This window comes from Pezoporus wallicus, unplaced genomic scaffold, assembly GCF_028554395.1.
Source record: "Pezoporus wallicus isolate ANWC-B61680 ecotype Strahan unplaced genomic scaffold, APGP_CSIRO_Pwel_v1 contig_5709, whole genome shotgun sequence".
NCBI lineage: Eukaryota > Metazoa > Chordata > Aves > Psittaciformes > Psittacidae > Pezoporus > Pezoporus wallicus.
Genome location: NW_026635251.1, coordinates 1,010,196 through 1,029,115, shown reverse-complemented (window position 1 = coordinate 1,029,115; position 18,920 = coordinate 1,010,196). Strand labels below are relative to the sequence as shown.

Genomic DNA, 18,920 nt, shown 5'->3' with positions numbered 1-18,920 from the left:
ACTCATAAGAGGCACCAACCCAGTTCAGCAGGGTTCAGCTGTACCTGCCATCTCCCAGCACATGACATTATTAATCAGTGGAGTCTTGGGGTGCAGCAAACATACTACACTGCAATTCCTACCTTCTGTCTCTTCTCTTGACATTTCTGTGACTAGTTTCTGTTCATGAGCAAGGCCACCGATTGTACTAGCCTGAACCGTGGATGTCCAATAGCATTGCTTGACATTGACTACTGTGCACCCTGTATTCTGTTTTATGGGATATAAACCTCCACTTTCAGCCAATGAGCACAGTACAGAACTCCAACACTAGCCAAAGCCGCAGGTACATGAAAGAGCATGTCAGTTTGCAGTGCTTGTTGAAAAGAACACAGAAATATTGAGCATTTAAACACACGGATCACATTAAAACACTGAAAGTGATGCTAGAGGACATCAGAAATCTACTGACTCAGTCCAGCTCTGAAAAATTCTTAACTTACATTTTTGGAGGCAAGGAAGCTCATGCCCTTTGCCACCTGGTAAGAAAAGCTTAGCAAATCTTCAACATCTAGAGCAAGTTCATCATCTTCTGACACAGAAAGAGTAACATCCTTATCGGTGTAGGATCCTAGACAATATAAACAACAGCTTTTGAGTGGAGCAAGTGTAATAATTTAGAAACAGAGTTGTCTTAATGTTAAATAAAACAGTGATCTAAATAAGTACCAGACTACAGTCACATAAATAGCCCATCATCAAAAAGCAGAAAATAATTCCGATACTCATTTAAATGTGGAGAAACACAAGACACTGTAATTCAGCATACTGTTCTTTCTCAAGCCTTCTCATATCAATTAATGAGTTTTAATTGTCCTTGTCTGTGAGAGAAAAGTCTGATAAAACTGAAAAAATCCATGAAGCCCCTCTCTCGGCATGCCCACAGGCAAAAAGAGAATTCCTTATCAGTGTACTTACCAGACTTCGCTGGTCTTTTTTTATCAGGTTTTGGTGGGACTGCATATGACACTCCTGGTTTCATGTCCATGTACTCACTGGCAACATCACTGTAGAGGCAGGAGATGAAATGAAACATAGTTTAGTGAAAAAGGTCCCAAAAGGCATTCAAACAAAAAGCCAAGGTTACTCCAACCTTCTGAATATAATGCTTTACAAACAATCGGTAGATTGGAAACTCGTGGGTGTGTAAAAAAGATGAGGAAAGGCCTGTACAGTTTCTCAGTATAGCTAATGATACATCTCAAAGTTTGGAGTTTGGCTCAGGTGAGCAAACAAAACCTTTCGTACATACACTGTTTATACAGTCTTCACTCTCTATAAATTAACATCCAGATGTTTCACAGGATTTGCTAGTGCTTCCTTCTTCTGCTTAGGCCAACTTCTACCAGAATATTTCAGCAACTCAAGTGGCAATTGAAATGCAGAAGACAAATGGTAAAAAATGTTAAATTCAGAGATCCTCAAGTACCATAGAGGATCCACATATATTTTGAAGAAGTCGAGGCTTGGGACAGCCATCTGCTACATTTTTTTAAGTTTTCTTACTTCTATATATAATTCAAATGTACAGATTTTCATCCTATATGGTTTATAAATACACAGTTGGGCACCTTTAGAAATTATGGATGTACTTTGGAATTTTTCACTTCATTGCCATTAGAACTCATACACATAGCCCTTCCTTAGCCTGAAATATCTGTTTAGTTTATGAACAATAAATGCAGCCACAGAGCTAACATGGAAAGGAGTAATGAGATTACCAATAGTTTCAGTCACCACCAGAAACACATCTGATCCATTTAGCAGCTGCAACTTTACAGTAAATACTAATATGAGAATTTGGTAAATACTCTGCTGTTTATACCTCAACTTGCAAATTGCGCTCAGTGAGGTTCTTTCACTGAAAAGAGGACACACCTCCAATGGCAACTCACAGCTTTATATTCATCGCCTCAATAGTTCCAACCTCTCTGGGTCATTACCAGCCACCCATGGTACAAACAGCTTCATCAGTACTACAGCTTAATGGGACAAAGGACTTTACCACCTCTTAAGGGTCTGCCTAGTTCTTTTGTGTCTGCCAAAACAAAGCAATGGTCCCACTGGGGTAATAAACAGGCTAAAAATAAAAATGGGCAGGTATTGCAACAGCCCCTCGGTTTTGGCAAATTATATCTCCCCTCACTTTGCAAAGGGAAGGAGTGAGCAGGAAATCTGCTTGGAAACGTACTTGGAAAGAGCTCTGGGCTGGTATCTAAAACTGAGTGTTATAAATACACAGATGAAGTAAATGGAAAAAAAACAAAGTACAAGAGCAATCTCAGAATCGTGACACAGGCCGTGTCAACGCAAAATCTAGTGAGCTGTATTGGTGGCAGCTTGCCTCTAATACTGTAATGGGCTGATTTTGTAAGAAGTCATTTCTGAAGGCAGGGACTTAGGAGAACTCAGAGTATTAACACCCCAACACTGGGGGAATTGTCATTCAAGCTGCTAAATGAGCACTGCCAATGTTTAACAGGAACGATAAACACAAATACGTACAAAGACTGGAGCCAAGGAGTTGCATGAAATAACTACAGGAAATGTGATAAAGTAAAACAGAGAGTGTGTACAATCAATCGTGCTCTGTTAGAATAAACCACCCACTGTACAAATCGTCTCTTTAATTAAATTGTTTCCTTGCCCAGCAAAGATTCTTCAAAGCCAGCTGCATGGAAGGTTTCTCCACATCTCTTACCCCTAATAAACTTTGTTATCTCCTCCTTCTCAATCTTCTAAAAACACAAGGACATTTCAGCAGATCATACTTACGCTGCAGGCTCTGCCTGATGCAAAAGGTTCTCGTAAACTGCTGTTTCTGTGTGTTCTTCGTGTTTTGGACAAATAAATGAATCTCGTTTCCGTCTCAGAAAATTTAAAAGATCACCATAGCAGCAATATTCTGTGATGACTAGAGTGGGACCTGCAGATGCACATGAGGTTTAGAAAGTAGGTGAGTATTGTTTCTAAAGCAGAAAGCCTTACATAAAGATAGCATTCAGCCAAGTGCACAAGCTGGGTTATTAAAAATCACACTGCCTAGCACTGTCTAGACTTGAGAAGTTACAGAAAAGTAACACAGCATCTTCTTCTTTCACCGATCAGCAACTATGGTCCAGCTAAAGCTGTGTTGCTCCCAATTAATTTGCTCCACCCCCCCTCAATAGCATTGCATTGTACAAAGATTAAACAAATAAGGTCTTTTTCTCTTTCTTCATGTGATAATGTTTCTGGCCAGACACATCTGTCTGATTTTGCTCACTTCCTGACGGAAGTTATTTGTTCCAAACGTTAGAGTAATTCAAGCTTCATACATTAATCCTTTTGATTCACTTCTGTTTACAGTAGAGCTTCACACTCCTTCAGTAATGTTTTGGAAATGATGTAGGGTGTTATATTCTGCAGTATAATAGGAAAAAATCATTCAAACAGAACAGCCTGCTGTGACAGAAAGCTACATTGCACAAGGTCTTACAATATTAAAATGAAATCAGAAAGGAGAATCAAGTCATCTCCAGCACGGATGTTTATAGATCAAATATATGTTTTCTGAGTGAATGACTCCAGCTATAGCCCTTGAATGCATAATTGCACTGCGTGTTATTTCATCTGTAAGGTTATTCTCCACCACCGTTTCCTAACCTCACTAGTTTATTTCCATTTTTCTGCAGTTAAAAATTACAGCTTTCATAGTAGCAAATGCAGTGTTTGTGGTGTGATTTTCTTACAGATGACGTGTATTTTCATCTAAGACAGACACACACTCAGGCCAGTGAGTCTACTTTGTCATCTGCTTAAACAAAATTGTTTCATCCTACTTTTAAATCATTAAATGTGAAAGTGAGAAATGTTTTGCTTCTGTCTAAATCTGTGAATTTTTAGAAGCTCCTCTTTGAAAAATGAAGCGAAAACTTAAAAAGCAAATATTTGTGTAAGAAGCAACACCATCTTTCACATTAAAATGCACATAAATTAAAAATACAGGACTGTATCACTCTGTATTGACATTTCAGCTGTTTTGTAGCTTTTACTATGTATGAAAACAAACTTTTAAAGTTAACATTAAATGTGACACCTTTGTGTTGTGCAATAGTTTATTTAGAAAAGTCTTTTTCTCAACTTTCTGCTGCTTAGAATTTGTAATTTCAGTGGTGCCTTAATAGACACATTTACAGTTCTAACAGAAGGCTAGAAGACTATACAAGACAGGCCTGTTGACTTCACCTTGGATACCAACAAGGAACCAGCTCACGTATCTCTTCTCATTTGTGAGAAACAGTGTGCTTAAGGAAGAAACTTATGCCACGCATTTTTGCATTTTCTTCTTTCAAGAAGAAAGCACAGAGTGGCTCACACGAAAGACAGTAACAGCAAGCTTCCCGTTTAGCTGAGCTACAGTGGTCTCGTTACTGGGTTTAGGATGAGCCTAAAATGTAGGTTCAGTAATTCACAGGTGATAGTCATGATGACTGTGATCTGCCTAAACAAGAAATGTATTTAAGATTCCTAGACTTGGCAGCATTGGATTCTTCTTCACAGGGTTCCTCCTTCTGGCAGTAAAAGAAGGAACAGAAATAATCAATAATCAGCTGATAATCCCACCTCCAATAGTGCAAGCTCCAAGTAGATTCACAATATTAATGTGGTTTCCAAGGTAACTCAGCACTTTAAGCTCTGACATCAAAGCCTCTCTTTCTGTTAAATGGGCACTTGCTGCAAGACAAAGCACAACATTCAGTATGTAACACACTGACCACAACGAAGTGAGAAAAATTGTACAGTATATTAAAGCAACTTACTTTTCAACATCTTTACTGCTACTGTCATAGCAGCATCAGATTTAAACAGACCATAAGCAGTGGCTTCAACAACTTTTCCAAAAGCTCCAGCACCAAGGGTTTTACCTAATAAAGAAAAAAAACAAACAAACAAACCTCTGTAACAACTTGGAGCACTTCTTCTTGAAGGGTTCAATATTTCATCTTGATATCAGGGAAGCTATTGTAGATATGCATGCTTGCTTTTTGTCCCAAGGTAAGTATGAGCAATTATCACTATCTGCGCTATTGCAGGTCTTTTCGACACAACCCGCCTGTGTTTGACCAAAGTCTCATATGAGGCATGAAGTTTTCACCTTGCAGATGAAGTTAAATAAATCTAAACTAACCAAAACTCAATCGGTTTCTAGGAAATTCCCATTTGTGATCATAAGGAAGTTGCGTTGGGTCTATGTAAACATAGTTGTTTCCATTTATTTCTTCAACAACTTTCCACTGAACTTCATATTTGGGTTTCTGGAAAAGAAGGAGAATAGCTGTCACTCCTGAAGCCTCCACAGGCAGCTCACACACTTTCCTAACTCAGGCAGAGGGGCTTCTGGTCTTACCTGCAAATATATGTACACCAGAATCACGACTATGATGCACATCAGTCCTGCAGCAACTCCAAATGCAATTAGTAAAGGGGTGAAAAGGGTATGGGTACGGATTTGTTCTGGAAAGAAACAGAAAATTCTGCTTCAGTACTAAAAAACTGTATTAAAAAGATGCAGGTGAAAACCTTTCCTTGGTTCTTCCTTGTGAAACATGATTTGGGTTTTTGACTTTCCTGGATGTGCTCCAGATACACCAGAATAGCTTTCCTGAATGAGCTGTGGGGGACAGAGATGGCACAGAAACTATCCAGTTACTTGCATAAGGAGTCTCAGCTTCAACAATCAGGAGGCACGACTGATTAATGCAACAGACTTGCGTGATCTCACTCAAGTTAGGTTAAAGAAAGCTTTTTTTTGAAGTCCTAATTTCTTCTCTTTTTTTTTTTCTCCCAGGTATGATCTCTATAGCACAGTCTTTACGCATAGAGGTTGTGACAAGTAGTGAAGGACTACCATTCCAGTAAAATCAACCTGCCCCAAATCTGGTTTATTTGTTTATATGTTATATCTGGGTGTAACAGAGAAAAAAGAAGCAGAAGAACATTTGATCCTGCAAAGAGCACAGATTTACAAGCACATTTCAAGTCATCTATGTTCTAGTACTTTTTTTTTTCCCCCACAAATGCTTCTACAAAACTCCTTTTGCAGGATGTTGTTACTTCTTTTACAGCAGCAGGGCCCTTAGTCTCCAGGGAAGTTCGGGACTGCATTTTTCTTGAGACATTGCAAAAACACTTAGAAATCCTGAGACATTGTAAAAAAATTTAGAACCCTTGGAAAAGAAGTGATGGACTAAACAGTCAAAACAGACAACAGGAAGAGGGAGGGAGAGAGGGAAAGACAGTTTAATGCTGTAGGTGGTTTGCCCCTGTGCTGCAGAAGGGCAAACAGCTTTACAGAAGCTTTACAGAAGAAACCAGCTACCTACCGTGCTGCTTATCTAGAGCCATAAAAAGATGATACCATAATATTAATTGAAAAACTTAGACTGAAAAAAGAAACATTTTGACAGTCAGCGCATGCAGTGTAATACGTCATCATATGATCAGCCACAGTACTGCAAACTTCTTTATGGCAAAGGTAAAGAACTTAAAATCCTCTTACAGAAAGAGCTGAATGGCACCCATGTTTTATGGTCTCATTCGTTCCAGCCGTTACCTTTAATAGCAAAGTTGAAAAAAGCAGAGCTCTTGTCCCCATTGCTAGAGGCCTCACAGCACACAGTGCCAGTGCTCCTGAACATGCTGGCGTTAATGGTGCTTTCAACCAGGATTCGTTCAAACGATGGCACTGATGAATTTGTGTAACTGACATTCATGGGGGATATTGCTGGTGAATCAAAACACCTAAGAGAAACAATACTGACAGTTACCTGTCACGCAATGGATGACAGATCCTGCTGTTGAGGCAGATAGTCACTGCCAGAGCATCAGGTAACTGAACAACACTGCTCTACACAGGGGTTCAGCTGACCATCTTATCTTCGAAACTTAGCCTACTCATGATGTCTCACTGTCTTCTATATAGTGGGTGAAATGGATATGTACATCAAGCCTGACCGAACTGGACACCATGAGGTCTTTGCGTTTGCTTTTGGCTAGATACCTACAGGTCTGTAAGTCCACTAAGGGTTATGTACCATTCAAACTGTATCTCCAACTTCACCTCCAAGCAGTTGTGCTCTATTACCTACTTTTGAAAACTTTCCCCAAACATAACTTTATTACAGCACACAAAAAAATATTCCATAATGTACACACAATACCATCAGGTTTATATGCAGCCAGAAAATAACCAGTACTGCTCTCTCAAGATTCTGCCTCTCTTTCATATGTTACATACTACATGAGGACATGGTTAAGACAAGAGAAAAAAGTACTATTTAAAAAAAAAAAAATCAACAAAATAGCAATTATTTTAGGCACAAATCTAATTACACAGGTGAGACTGCGTACTTGACTTGCTAGTACAATATCCACAGTGGAATTCAACCAAAACCTTAAAATGTGCTTCAGAAATGCTCACTTCACAATGAAACTCTACAGTCTTTTTAGAAGTCTGGTATCTACACATCAGGTTATATTCATAATAACTTCACTCTTGTTTACTTGTCATATACTTCGTGTGAATAGAAATCTAATTACTTTATGTCTTGAAAAATTATATCATTGCACAATAAATAGAAGATTCTGTGACTGTCATCCTGTGAAACTGCATACAGAATGTGTCATCTGGGCCAAACTGATGCAAATCTTAGCTAGCTTGCAGCAGAGAGAGAGTTTGGCTTTTACTTGTCTGTGGTAGAAAGCACTGATTATTCCCCTTTAAAGGACGGCAAGCAAAGGAGAATAATGAAACGTATCCCTGCCTTCTCTCAAACCACTGCAAATAATGCAATGCCAAAATGATGAAAAAAGTGATGTAACATTTGAACGTGTTATCAAGTCATTTTATGTTCTTAATTTTTAATTATAAATGGGTGTGTTGCATCTAGAATAACCTTTGGAGAACAACCTGGTTTACTTAACTCACCTCTGCTCAGTTCCTGGGCAAAAATACCAGTATATGGTTGGGGCTGGGAATCCAGCTGCTATGCACTGGAGAATACCATTGCTAAGCATATCCAAAGTGAGAATCTCAGGTTTTGCTGCAATAAACAAAAATGGAGGTCACACATTAGGCGTACAAAGAATCTGCACTGACATTTACATTTCACCCCAGCAACTTGGGTGCATCATTATCTGTGGAATTACTTAGGTGAACAGAGCTTCGCATGCTCAAGCGTGTCCAGGTCTGAATCAGTGTCCTGCAAGCACTGATCATCTGTGAAAATATCAGATCTTACACTGAACGCTTGGGTTGGATTTTGGAAGAATACCTAACTCCACTGAGTGTTTGGTTTGATGAAAGATCCTAAACCAGCAAAGCCCAGAGCTTAAACAACCAAAGAACAACAGTGCAGTTCCCGTTCCTGCACAGCATGACTTTACCTGCCTGTAAAAAGGACAGTTTCTTCACAGTTACAAGCATACTAAATCTGTCAAACCACATCTCTCTTACATCTGCCCTGTGTATTAAATACTACACCACAAACAGAAAAGGAACTACAGTGCAACCAGCGTAGACCTCCCAGTCCCCACAGAGGACATACGTCCCTCTAAGATACCGCTACCAAAGTGCCCGACTGCCTGACTCTCCAACACACTGCATGCAGAGGAAGCTAGTATTTAGCTGAACATATTAGCTTTACAAATGATAATTCATGATTACTTTGGTAGTTTAGAAAGCAATCCAGCCAGCCAATGTTTCCTGCCACATCCTGCACCAGAGATAGTCCTGCACTTGGGTCAGGAGCTGCTGTTTCAAGTACAGCAGGAAATTAGAATGATCAAATGGACTTCAGAGTCCATTGTCATAACCTTCAGCAAAGGGCACTGCCAACACAACAAGCTGTTTTTCTCAGTGAAACTTGAATTAAAGGCCTTATTTTCCGCAATATTACCTTAGCTTCCTTGCAAAATCACCCAAAAAGAAGTTAATGGAGAAACCAGACTATATTGCAATGACACTGCTCACTTGACAGGTACAAGATTGCAAGTCTATTATCAGTTAACACAACTTTACAGGAATGTAAGATGAACTTCTAACATTCTAGAAAATAGTAAAGCTGCACAGAACACAGTAGGAAAACATGAGTTTATTTCTGATAAAATCCACGTACAAAGACTGCACAGCGTTAGTTTTTAATGAGTATTCTACTTGCTGATTAAATTAGAGGTAATAAAGCACACATATATTCTCAATCACATAGCATATCCTCATGACTCATGTTACAGGAACGAAATGTTCTTTCATTTCTAAATCTGCATGTTGTGTTTTATGCAAACTACCAAGAGCCAAACATTGTTGCAAAATGTTGAGACGGATTTTCAGCATTACCCATTTGGTGAGGAACTTTCCGAGAGCGCACAGCATTTCACCCAGTCTCAGTGCTCTTGGAATACACATAATTCACATTTCTGAAACTGGCTGGATTGCAAAATTGTAATTAGATCATCACTGCCCACATTCAATTTGTTTAGGTATATGCTATATTTTAGGCAATGCTGTAACACAATGTAACTCAAGAAACGAGAGAAATTAAAAGTCAAATATAAGAGGAATAAGAACGTTAAGCCACAAAAAAAAAAATATCATGCTAGAGTTGGGCTCCCATCTTCTACCAGAGATCTACCATCTTCTGACTTTGAGTGAAACAAAAACGCCCACATTAGTCAGGCTTCTTCTGGTGCAAAAACCTAGTGCAATAAAAGCTGGTCTATATGACCATAAGTCCATGTGGACTTATCCTGAAGCAGCAGAGGGGGATGTGAGGCCATGCAGGGATAATGCCTCTGGCAGCCCAGGCAGAGTGGTCCAGCCCTGGTGCCATGGGAAGCTGAGCTACAGCAGTCTGGTGAGAACAATGGACCCGAGAACACCACTACATGTGATGTGCCTGGTGAAACGCTGTGATGCGGTGATTAGCATGACCAGTCTCTCCCTACCAGCATGGAGGGTTCCCAAGCTTCCCTGGCACAGAGAAATTAAGGGATGCATTGCACTCTTGGCAGCAAACAGCTCCTGCAGCCAGTACCCACAGGGACTGAGGCAGCGGCTACTGCCATCCCCCCGGGCTGTGCCATTTGCCACCTCAGGCCACACACATGTCACAGCACCTGCACCCCTTCCTGGCAGCTAGAGCATCTTACTCGCCCACCAGCATAGATGCTCCAAGGGGTGCTGGAGCAAAGGTGGACTGGCTTTTGCAAACAGATGCCAAGCTGTCACCAAGCATCTTCTTTTTAAAAGAGATTTTACTGTTCTAGATTTTATGACTTTCACTGCCTCATTAACCCTGGTATCAGCAGGCTGTTAATGACTAGACTTTGCTTACTGTTTTGGCTTTAACCCTTTAAATATTTAATGTTTCATTACATTGCTCAGTATATATGCATACTGCCATCCATAGTCAGACATTAGGTGTCTTAAAACTTCTAATTTTATGAAATTTATTAACTGCTTTTCAGCTTTTATTAATGATTCTGAATGTATCAAAAGCCACTCCTACTTTAATTCAGTGCTCTGTATGACAACGTTGTGCATTTAATTGCTTTCTATTACTAATTTCCTTTTCTTCATTGTTAACAAAGTGAATGGCTAAGAAGTAACACTGAATAAGCATTGTCATCACAGACAAAGAGACAGGGCTTTCCTCCTGCAGCTACATTTTCTAGATGGGAACAAATCTTTCTGTAGTATCATGGTGACTCCTGATTTGTTCACTGCATAGTCTAGTGACAGGAAAAACCACTGAGCTTGGTTTCACACAATCTGTAATATCAGTTTTCTCTTTGCAGCATGAGCAACTGCATAGATAATATTTTGCTGACTATAATTAAGCTCAGATATTATCTTGCATTAAACTCAGATACTAGTTGGAAGATTCTTCTTCCAGTTGGTAGATGCACTGTACTTTGCCACTCTGGAGATTTCTACAAATTCTTAATTGCAACTCCATTCAGCATGCTACTTGTCAAGCTGTAATTTTCCATTTGGCTCATAATTTCAGAGCTCCTTTCTTCCTTACTTTATTTAACATTTACTATAAATTACTACTTTTTTTAAAGCAATTTTGTATTGTTTCAGATTAGCATATGCAATTGCTAAATGTGTTTAAATCCAAGGCAAGAATTTCTGCACTGGGTTCTTTCAGCAAATGCCTCAGCATTGCTTTTTGTTTATGTGAAGACACTCTCCTGATTACGAATCCTGTTTTACCTGTTTGATTACTTTCTGCTGATTACTTGCCCAAGACATGTAAACATCACAAGCTATATCCCAGCAATTTATGCGAAATCCCCACGGACAACATTGCCAGGTCAGGATGAACCATTAGATCAGGATCTGACCCACCACACATGGCTGACCTTTGGCAGTTACTCTGTTATGTCAGATAATATGGCATGCTGTCATGCAGTTTTTATTTCAAACCTAAATGATGAGCATTTTATAAACCACTAAACCCAGGTTATTTTTCTTAAAAACAACCCCCTAAAAGGATCAATCTATTTTATTTCTTCTTTTCAAAATGAAAAAATATTTGCAGGAGCTTAGTCAAAACACCAAAAAAATCCCTCTTTTTGAGTCAAGTGTGTCAAATCCACCTGCTTCAGCAATGGCTGTAGTCCACCCAAAGCCACAGTGCATGGTGATGAGAACTCTGTGAGACTGCTTAAATGTGCTCACTGGTTCCCAAGATTGAACTCACTACTTACAAGGCCAGTAGCTGAAGCAAGAGGGAAGAAGTCTTGAATACTGATGTTTGTATGGACAAGCCAATCAGAAGAAACAAACTGTCTATCGTCCCTCTTGCCTTGAGCATCCTCGAGCTTCACCATGCTCTTCCTAGTCTGGTTTATTAAACAACATCTATAGGGGTTTTCAGCTTTCATTCAGTAGCACATTCCTGAAAAGTGGCAACATGGAGCACTGCACCAGGAACTGACACCTGATGATGACAAAACTGTGGGTTGGGTTTTTTCAGTTCTTGTGACCAGATTGCTCCCAAGCAGCCTGCAGAGCCTGGGAGAGCTGGAAGGACCATAAACAGCCCCTCACTCCAAGCACTCGCATGATGCTGCAAGTCAAAAAACACCATCCAGCCTCATGTGAATCAGTAGTTCCACAGGCAACCTACAATTTCTCACATTCCTTCCCAGAAATTAAATTCTAGCTCAACAATTTGCTCCACTAATCTGTAAAATAGTAAAATTATCCCTTGTGACTATAACCCACACTCATCCATTGAGACAAAGGATATCTGAAGTCATCAGAGCCCTCACCTCAAAAATCACAGCTGGGAAATAGAAAAGGCACAAGGATACAAATGACAACATTCACAGATGAAGTAAGAAATGCCATGTTCTGAAAGAAGCCCAGTTGACATTTCTATACCCAAACTATGGCATTGCTAACGGTGAAGCTACAAGTGATGACCTTCAGTGATAAATGAGAAGAATTCAGAAAATAGTATCTAGGATTTTGTGTGTCTGTGGAAGCCTCAACAGTCCTCTGCATAAACCTATGCCTGCAGAAGGACACGTGGCTGCTAAAGCATAGCAGCAACACAGAACTCTATTTGCAGCACATTCACTCACTTTCTACGCAGTTCCTCCTGCGGGGCTTGAAGGCATCATTGCCTACCTCACCCTAGTTTCTCCAGTTTGCATGCAGTCCCCTCCTAGTTTAATTTTCCTTAAGCCTGGCCTTTAGCAGCTGCCAATATTTGTCTGCTGAGAGCATGAAACACTCTTAACAGGATGGCTCTGGTAAGAAGGACAGGACTTCCTGAAGGTTTGATTGAATTAATTTTGACGTTTAGCTTCTGTCTTGAAGAACACTGTTTGGAACTGAGACTGATGCTCTTTTTTAACAAGCATGTCCCAAAGATGACAGCACACGCATTTGTAAAGCTATGCGGATTTTTCTAAAACAATGGGGATCTATATTATTATACAAAACTATTTAGGTGCCAAAAGGCACAAGCGAATAATTCTCTTGACAAGCATTCAAACTCTGCATCCAACTCAAGCAAATTAAAGATGAATAATAGCTTAACTGTGCTGCCAAAAATGCAAATTATAATCCCTGTATATCTTGCTCCACCTTAAATTATCAAAGGTTTATGATACATGCTTATATTTGAGATCTTGTTTTCAGGTGCTGAAGTTTTTTTCCTGTATCTAGCTGCCCTCTGGTAACCTCTGGAATATGTTCGCTAGAATGTAAGGTCATGCTGTATAGTAGGTGGATTTGTGTAAGTACTCTGCACTTTTATATCTTGACATTTAAATAGTTTTCCAGCATGTGCTTTATTTCAGAAAGCCTTTCATATGCTGAACCACACTGTGACATCTTGTGCATACATTATGTTGTGTAAAATACAATGACTATGATAATGAAATATTTCAGACTGTTCATTTTACTTACTTTTCACATAGACATTAAATGTTACAGAGGAGCTGGCATCAGAATTGGACACAAAAAATGTGTAAATGCCTCCTTCTGTTCCTTTTAATCGGGTAAGGTGAAGTTCACTTGTATAACTGTAAAGAAAAAAACTAAGCATTACTGATGCTCACAACTTGCAGTGAACAGGCAATTGCTACACGGAAGCTGAGAAGTGAATCACTAGCACACTGTCTTCTGCAGACACTTTCCATGCAGACACTCTTACCTTGCATTACAACGGCTCTTGTGCTACAGTGTCCAGAAGTTCTGCCACTTCTAACACCCAGATTTGTACCCGGTGACAGCTCAGCATCAGGCTCAGACCTCATGCACCCACCACGGCCTCCTTTTCTTGCTGAGGGGGGAGCCCAGGTACACAACCCAGGCCATAGGTGCTAGGTGTTTCACTGGATTTTTGGAGGACCATGGCTCAGAAGACTATAGTGCCCAGCAGAATTAAAAGCATAAGCTTTTGTCTAGAGCACTGGGTTCTGCTGTGGTAGTGGGCAAGCAACTTTAAATTCTTGGTTTTTTCTTACTGGGCAGGATGGCATCTCGTGGGCACACCAGCCCACAGATGGTGTGGTTAGCTCAATGCTATTCCAAGTCTAGGTTAGCAGACTTTGCACCAGTTACTGTGGTAAGCCATGCATACTACAACGTCTTTTATAATCACAGTTTTCTCACCATCTCCACTTTCTTCTTTCCAGAGCAGACTCTTATGTTGCTATTCCAAAGTGAAATCTATAGCACTTACAGTCACTCATATTACCTGTTACTGCTCACAGTCTTGAACTTGACATAATGGTCTGATGAATTCTGTAATGTTTCATTCATGTACATCCAGAGTTCTTCCTTCGGTTTTGGATATGCCTCGTATTCTACTGTTAAATTTCCATTTTGTCCTGCATTTATATCTATTGTGGTATTCATTGTTGCAAACAAACGGACAAATCCTTTAACTGACAGCCATAAGAAGAGAAGAAAAACATTTTTAGGGCCATGTAGAGGATTGTCAGTACACTAACCACACACAGACTACTTCAAGATCAGAGATCAAGCATCCAGATAACTGTGAAAGAGGAAACCTTATCTACAAAGCAGAACTTGAACCCTCACCTGTCAAAACCAAGGCCACCAGCTTTATATAGCAATGAGACACAGGACTTAAAGCAGTCTTGAGTTCCTTAACAGAAATAATTCCATCTTATGGTGACAAATACCCTCTTTGTGCTTTTGGAAAAAGGCAAGCATGTGTTTGACTACTCAAGTATTTATATTTTTCAAAAACTCAGAGTTGCTAACTCTGATATGAAAGAAACACTAAGAAAACAAGGTGAATTGATCATTTATGACAATATAGTAGAGCATTTGAGGTTTCTTTATCAATTGTAATTAAGAACGACATCACGAATGGATCTATTAAAATCTGTAATTAGACACAAATGTGCTAAGTACACAGGCCTGGATATGAATTGTCTTAAACTAAATCATTTCTGTTCCATCTACTGCTGGGTCTTAGTTCAAGTCTTTTATTTGGCAAATACCATTTATCATTATGCAGTTCTGTTCCATAATATCATGTGGAGCAGCATCCTTACTGCAGTGTTTTTAATTTCATTAATAAACTCATCACCTTCAGGATTATTCACTTTGAAAAGACACATTTTTCAGTCCCATTACACAAATTCATACAGGAATTATCAGTTTGACAGCCAGATTGCAACTACAAAAAAACCACATTTACTGAGAGAGCTTGAATTTAGATCAAAAGTCAATCTCAGATCGCTGCTTCTTCCCACTTTCTAGTAATCAAACTGCTGTGGCCAGCTGGGCACTTGAGCTCAGGAAAACCAGAGCCAGTGGGGCTTGGTGAAAGCATATGGAGCTGCCGGAGCACTTGACAGATGCTTTGAAGAAGAAAGGATGAAGTAAACTCACAGCAGGCAGGTATGCTCTAAAATGCTCCCCATCATTAGGGAAAAGATTTGTATCTGGAAACTGAAGTTTTTTAGTTAATTCATTTTTCTTCTATTTTCTGTTTAAACCTAGATTATAAATTGGACCTAACAGTCTGCTAATAAAGTTTTATGATTGTGCTATCAGACCCCGAAACAAGGTTCTGAAAACTGTTTACAGTTAAATTAACTATTAAAAAAAGTAATTAGGAAATTTACCAAAAATACCCATTATTTCCTGTAAACCTTTTGGCAAATGTTAAAGCCACAGTGATTCAGGATCTGATACAATCCCAGGATCTCTCCAGTACATGCCATACACTTCCCAGCACCCTGAGCACTGGCACAGTTCAGATAAATATAGTCAGTTTGACAATGAATGGTGAAAAGCATCCAGAAGGTAGAGTTTATGTTTTTTTAAGTCAAATTTGAAAGGGTGGGAAAGAAAAGTACCTCGAAAAGGAAAGATTCCAGCTTTTCTCTGGCATTTTTTATTAAATACAAACTTTGCATTTTACTAAGCACAAGCTTGTTACTTTATTTTCTACTTTTTATAAGGCTGTGCTTTGTTTAAGTTCCCAGATCTTAAGTCAACCCTTTTTAAAGACACATTTGCACATGCAGTCATAGTCCTAACAATTTCTGTAGTTAAAAACTTCCCTCCTCTTATAATAAAAGCTTTCATACTGTTCCCTTTGGGGAAAAGATTTTGTTTCATACTTCATGCTGTTTTCCTGTTACATATGAATTTTGTCTCTCCTGTGAAAAAGTGAGGAAACATCTTCAACATTGAGCCCTACCCCCCTAAATGTCAGATCAAGGTTAAGGACACTCAAACCGCTGCTGCTCTGACACGCGCAGGTTAGACACTTCTGTTTTCTTTAATTTAACAGAGAAAGCAAACCAAGCAATGAGTATCTGTGTGACCAAAAAACAGATTTGAAAAGGAAAAAGGATCCAAGACTTCCCTCAGTCACTACCCCCTTGAATGGTAAGGAACTGAAACAGCTGTAGCCAACTATGCAGATTTCTTCAGAACGATCTTATTAACATGTTCTTAATTGTCCTTAATTTATCAAATCAGCACGTTTTAGCAGCTTTAAAATCCAAAAGGCACTGTGTGTCACCCAAGTTAATATATAGCAGACTCTAACAGAGCCTGTTACTAAACAAGAGGAGAGAGGGAGTTTGCTCAGTGTTAAGGGACACGATCCAAAACCTGTGGAAATGATGGATAGTGGGTATACAACAGGGGTGAGCATGGGAACAATTTCATACTGTCTATGCACACTACAATGTTCCTCACAGCATTATTTTAAATAGAAGTGTATATAAAGCTTCTACATAAACAACAGTGACATGCTGATGTCAGTGAAATTTCCTGTGCTTGGAGGGTAGGTATTAAAGATACACTTCGTGCTTGTGCTGCCAAATTACTTAAGTGTAGGGATAGCACCAGACAAAGGTAAATGACTTGCTTCGTTAGGACTGGATTCGATTTAAAATTAAACCAGGAAGGATGAGACAAACCAGCGATGGAAACACTGCTGAGTGATTTTTCTAATATCACATTCTAATAACATACAAAGGGTTATGGAAATTAAAGCAGTCAGCCACACCACAACCATTCCTAAGCCATCCCATATGGTACCAGTTGGCAATAACGTTTCAGTAAAGCAACTTTACTCGTTGCGATTTGGGGGAAAGGAGAGAGATGGAAGGCATGGCTCCCTAGTGTTCTCACTTTCCACCTCCTGCTCTTAGAAATGTTAAGATTTCCACAAGAACTATTTACCTAGTGCTTTCAAGGTTACTGTGGCATTGGTTTTTCCGAACGGGTTTTCTGCTTGGCATGTGAATTCTCCAGAATCATTAACTCCCACTGAACGGATGTTCAATGTTAATTTCCTTTCGTATCCATAATCACCCAAATTTCTGCTTTTGCTTGTAACAATCTGTCGGTAAAAAACAATTAACATCTAAAACACTGTGTATGCAGCATCTTTCCTAGATAAATTAAAAATAGAAGTAATTATAACTTTGCTATATTAATATTCATAACTTTAAACCAGAATAATAAGCCAGCACGGCAAACCTGTCACTAGAATCTCTCCATGCAAAACAAGTGTGTGATCAGCTGTCTCTGGGAGATAATGTCCTCTCCTAAGTCCTATTCCTTCCCCTTATTCTTTATCTTTTTCCTCCTCAAGCTCCAGTGTAAAGCAAGAATGTGTATGCATGTGTGCATGTGTGTGTGTGTAGAAAAGGGTGTTGTGCCCAAAGTCAGACCCAGCTCACTCTGTCTACATTTCTAATGCTGATGATGGTGAGGAACTGACACGTTCTATTTGTACTAACAATGACTCTAGCTGTGGGGCTTCATGCAAAATGGCCACTGGCTCTTGACTTTCTTAATGCTCAAAAGCTGCAGCTATTGTAAAAAGTCATTTCAACTCTGCAGTGAGGTTCACCACTCAAGTTGTGACTAAAAATCACTGAAGTCTCCAGTGGTTGCTTCCCAGCGAATGACAAGAGAGAACTTTAGGTGCTAGAGCTTCATTATAAACAGTGTTGCTCTATGGCATGAGGCCAAGCATCTCCTGATCACAGACATACTGCAGAAAGACCTGCCAGCAGCAGGTTTTCCTCTTGTATCGCTCTGACTCTTGGTCCATAGCAGTCTAGATTTCTTAACCTTAAAGGCAAGCAGAAACTTCATTCTCTTTTCAAAGCATTAAGTGTATTGACTCTATGCCTACGTATGCATAGAAAGAAATAAATGCCTTGATGTCTTGACTTTAGTTTTTGTGAGAATGCTTAGTGTGGTTGGAAAGACCGATACATTTACATTGATTAACCCAAACGCAGACTTGGACTTGTTACGATTTTCTAATGAGATTATCTCAGTTCTTGAGGTTCCAAGACTTCTAGATAAATTTAATCTTTCAACACAATTCTGATTCCTGCTGAGCTATAATAATCACAAATGAAGTTTGTTTTGTATGGATGTGTTTGTTTATAACAAGCCTCCTGATTTTGAGAAGTGGTGATACCTTCAGTCATATGAGGAAGAAGTGGTTTGTATTTTTTCCACCCACCTATTCAGGAGAAAATGTAGTTCTGCATCTATTTAAACATGAATTTAATGTTTTCTGGTTTAGTACAAAATTTAATTTGAAAGTCAGTATTTAAAAGATAGCATCACCTACTATTTACCAGAAAGGACACAAAGGTCAAATTTATTTGGGCAAAAATATTTTTCTCATGGATCTTAAAAAGTGAAGAGTGAGAAAGCATAAAAACTTAAGGGAAGGCCACAGTTTCCTCATACCGTAACAAAGAAAGGGGAGGGAAGTAAGGGAACAAATTAAGTTCTCAGATGAAGGACTTGCAGTTGACCTTGGCAAAGAACCAAAAGCCCCATCTGCATGTCC

The 18,920-nt window shown here is 39.3% G+C and overlaps 1 protein-coding gene across 2 annotated transcripts in view; it reads right to left on the bottom strand.

Annotated features, from left to right (window-relative positions):
• Window positions 1-18,920, bottom strand: part of KIT (KIT proto-oncogene, receptor tyrosine kinase) — a 55,958-nt gene that overhangs the window by 10,007 nt on the left and 27,031 nt on the right. For both annotated transcript variants that reach the window (XM_057413994.1, XM_057414002.1), the window contains exons 5-16: window positions 17,282-17,441; window positions 14,301-14,490; window positions 13,508-13,623; window positions 8,009-8,123; window positions 6,635-6,822; window positions 5,429-5,535; window positions 5,210-5,336; window positions 4,842-4,946; window positions 4,645-4,755; window positions 2,815-2,965; window positions 958-1,046; window positions 483-610 (exon numbers count right to left, since the gene is read on the bottom strand). In XM_057413994.1, the coding sequence (XP_057269977.1) occupies window positions 483-610; window positions 958-1,046; window positions 2,815-2,965; window positions 4,645-4,755; window positions 4,842-4,946; window positions 5,210-5,336; window positions 5,429-5,535; window positions 6,635-6,822; window positions 8,009-8,123; window positions 13,508-13,623; window positions 14,301-14,490; window positions 17,282-17,441 (1,587 nt within the window). The remainder of the gene's footprint in view (window positions 1-482; window positions 611-957; window positions 1,047-2,814; window positions 2,966-4,644; window positions 4,756-4,841; window positions 4,947-5,209; window positions 5,337-5,428; window positions 5,536-6,634; window positions 6,823-8,008; window positions 8,124-13,507; window positions 13,624-14,300; window positions 14,491-17,281; window positions 17,442-18,920) is intronic.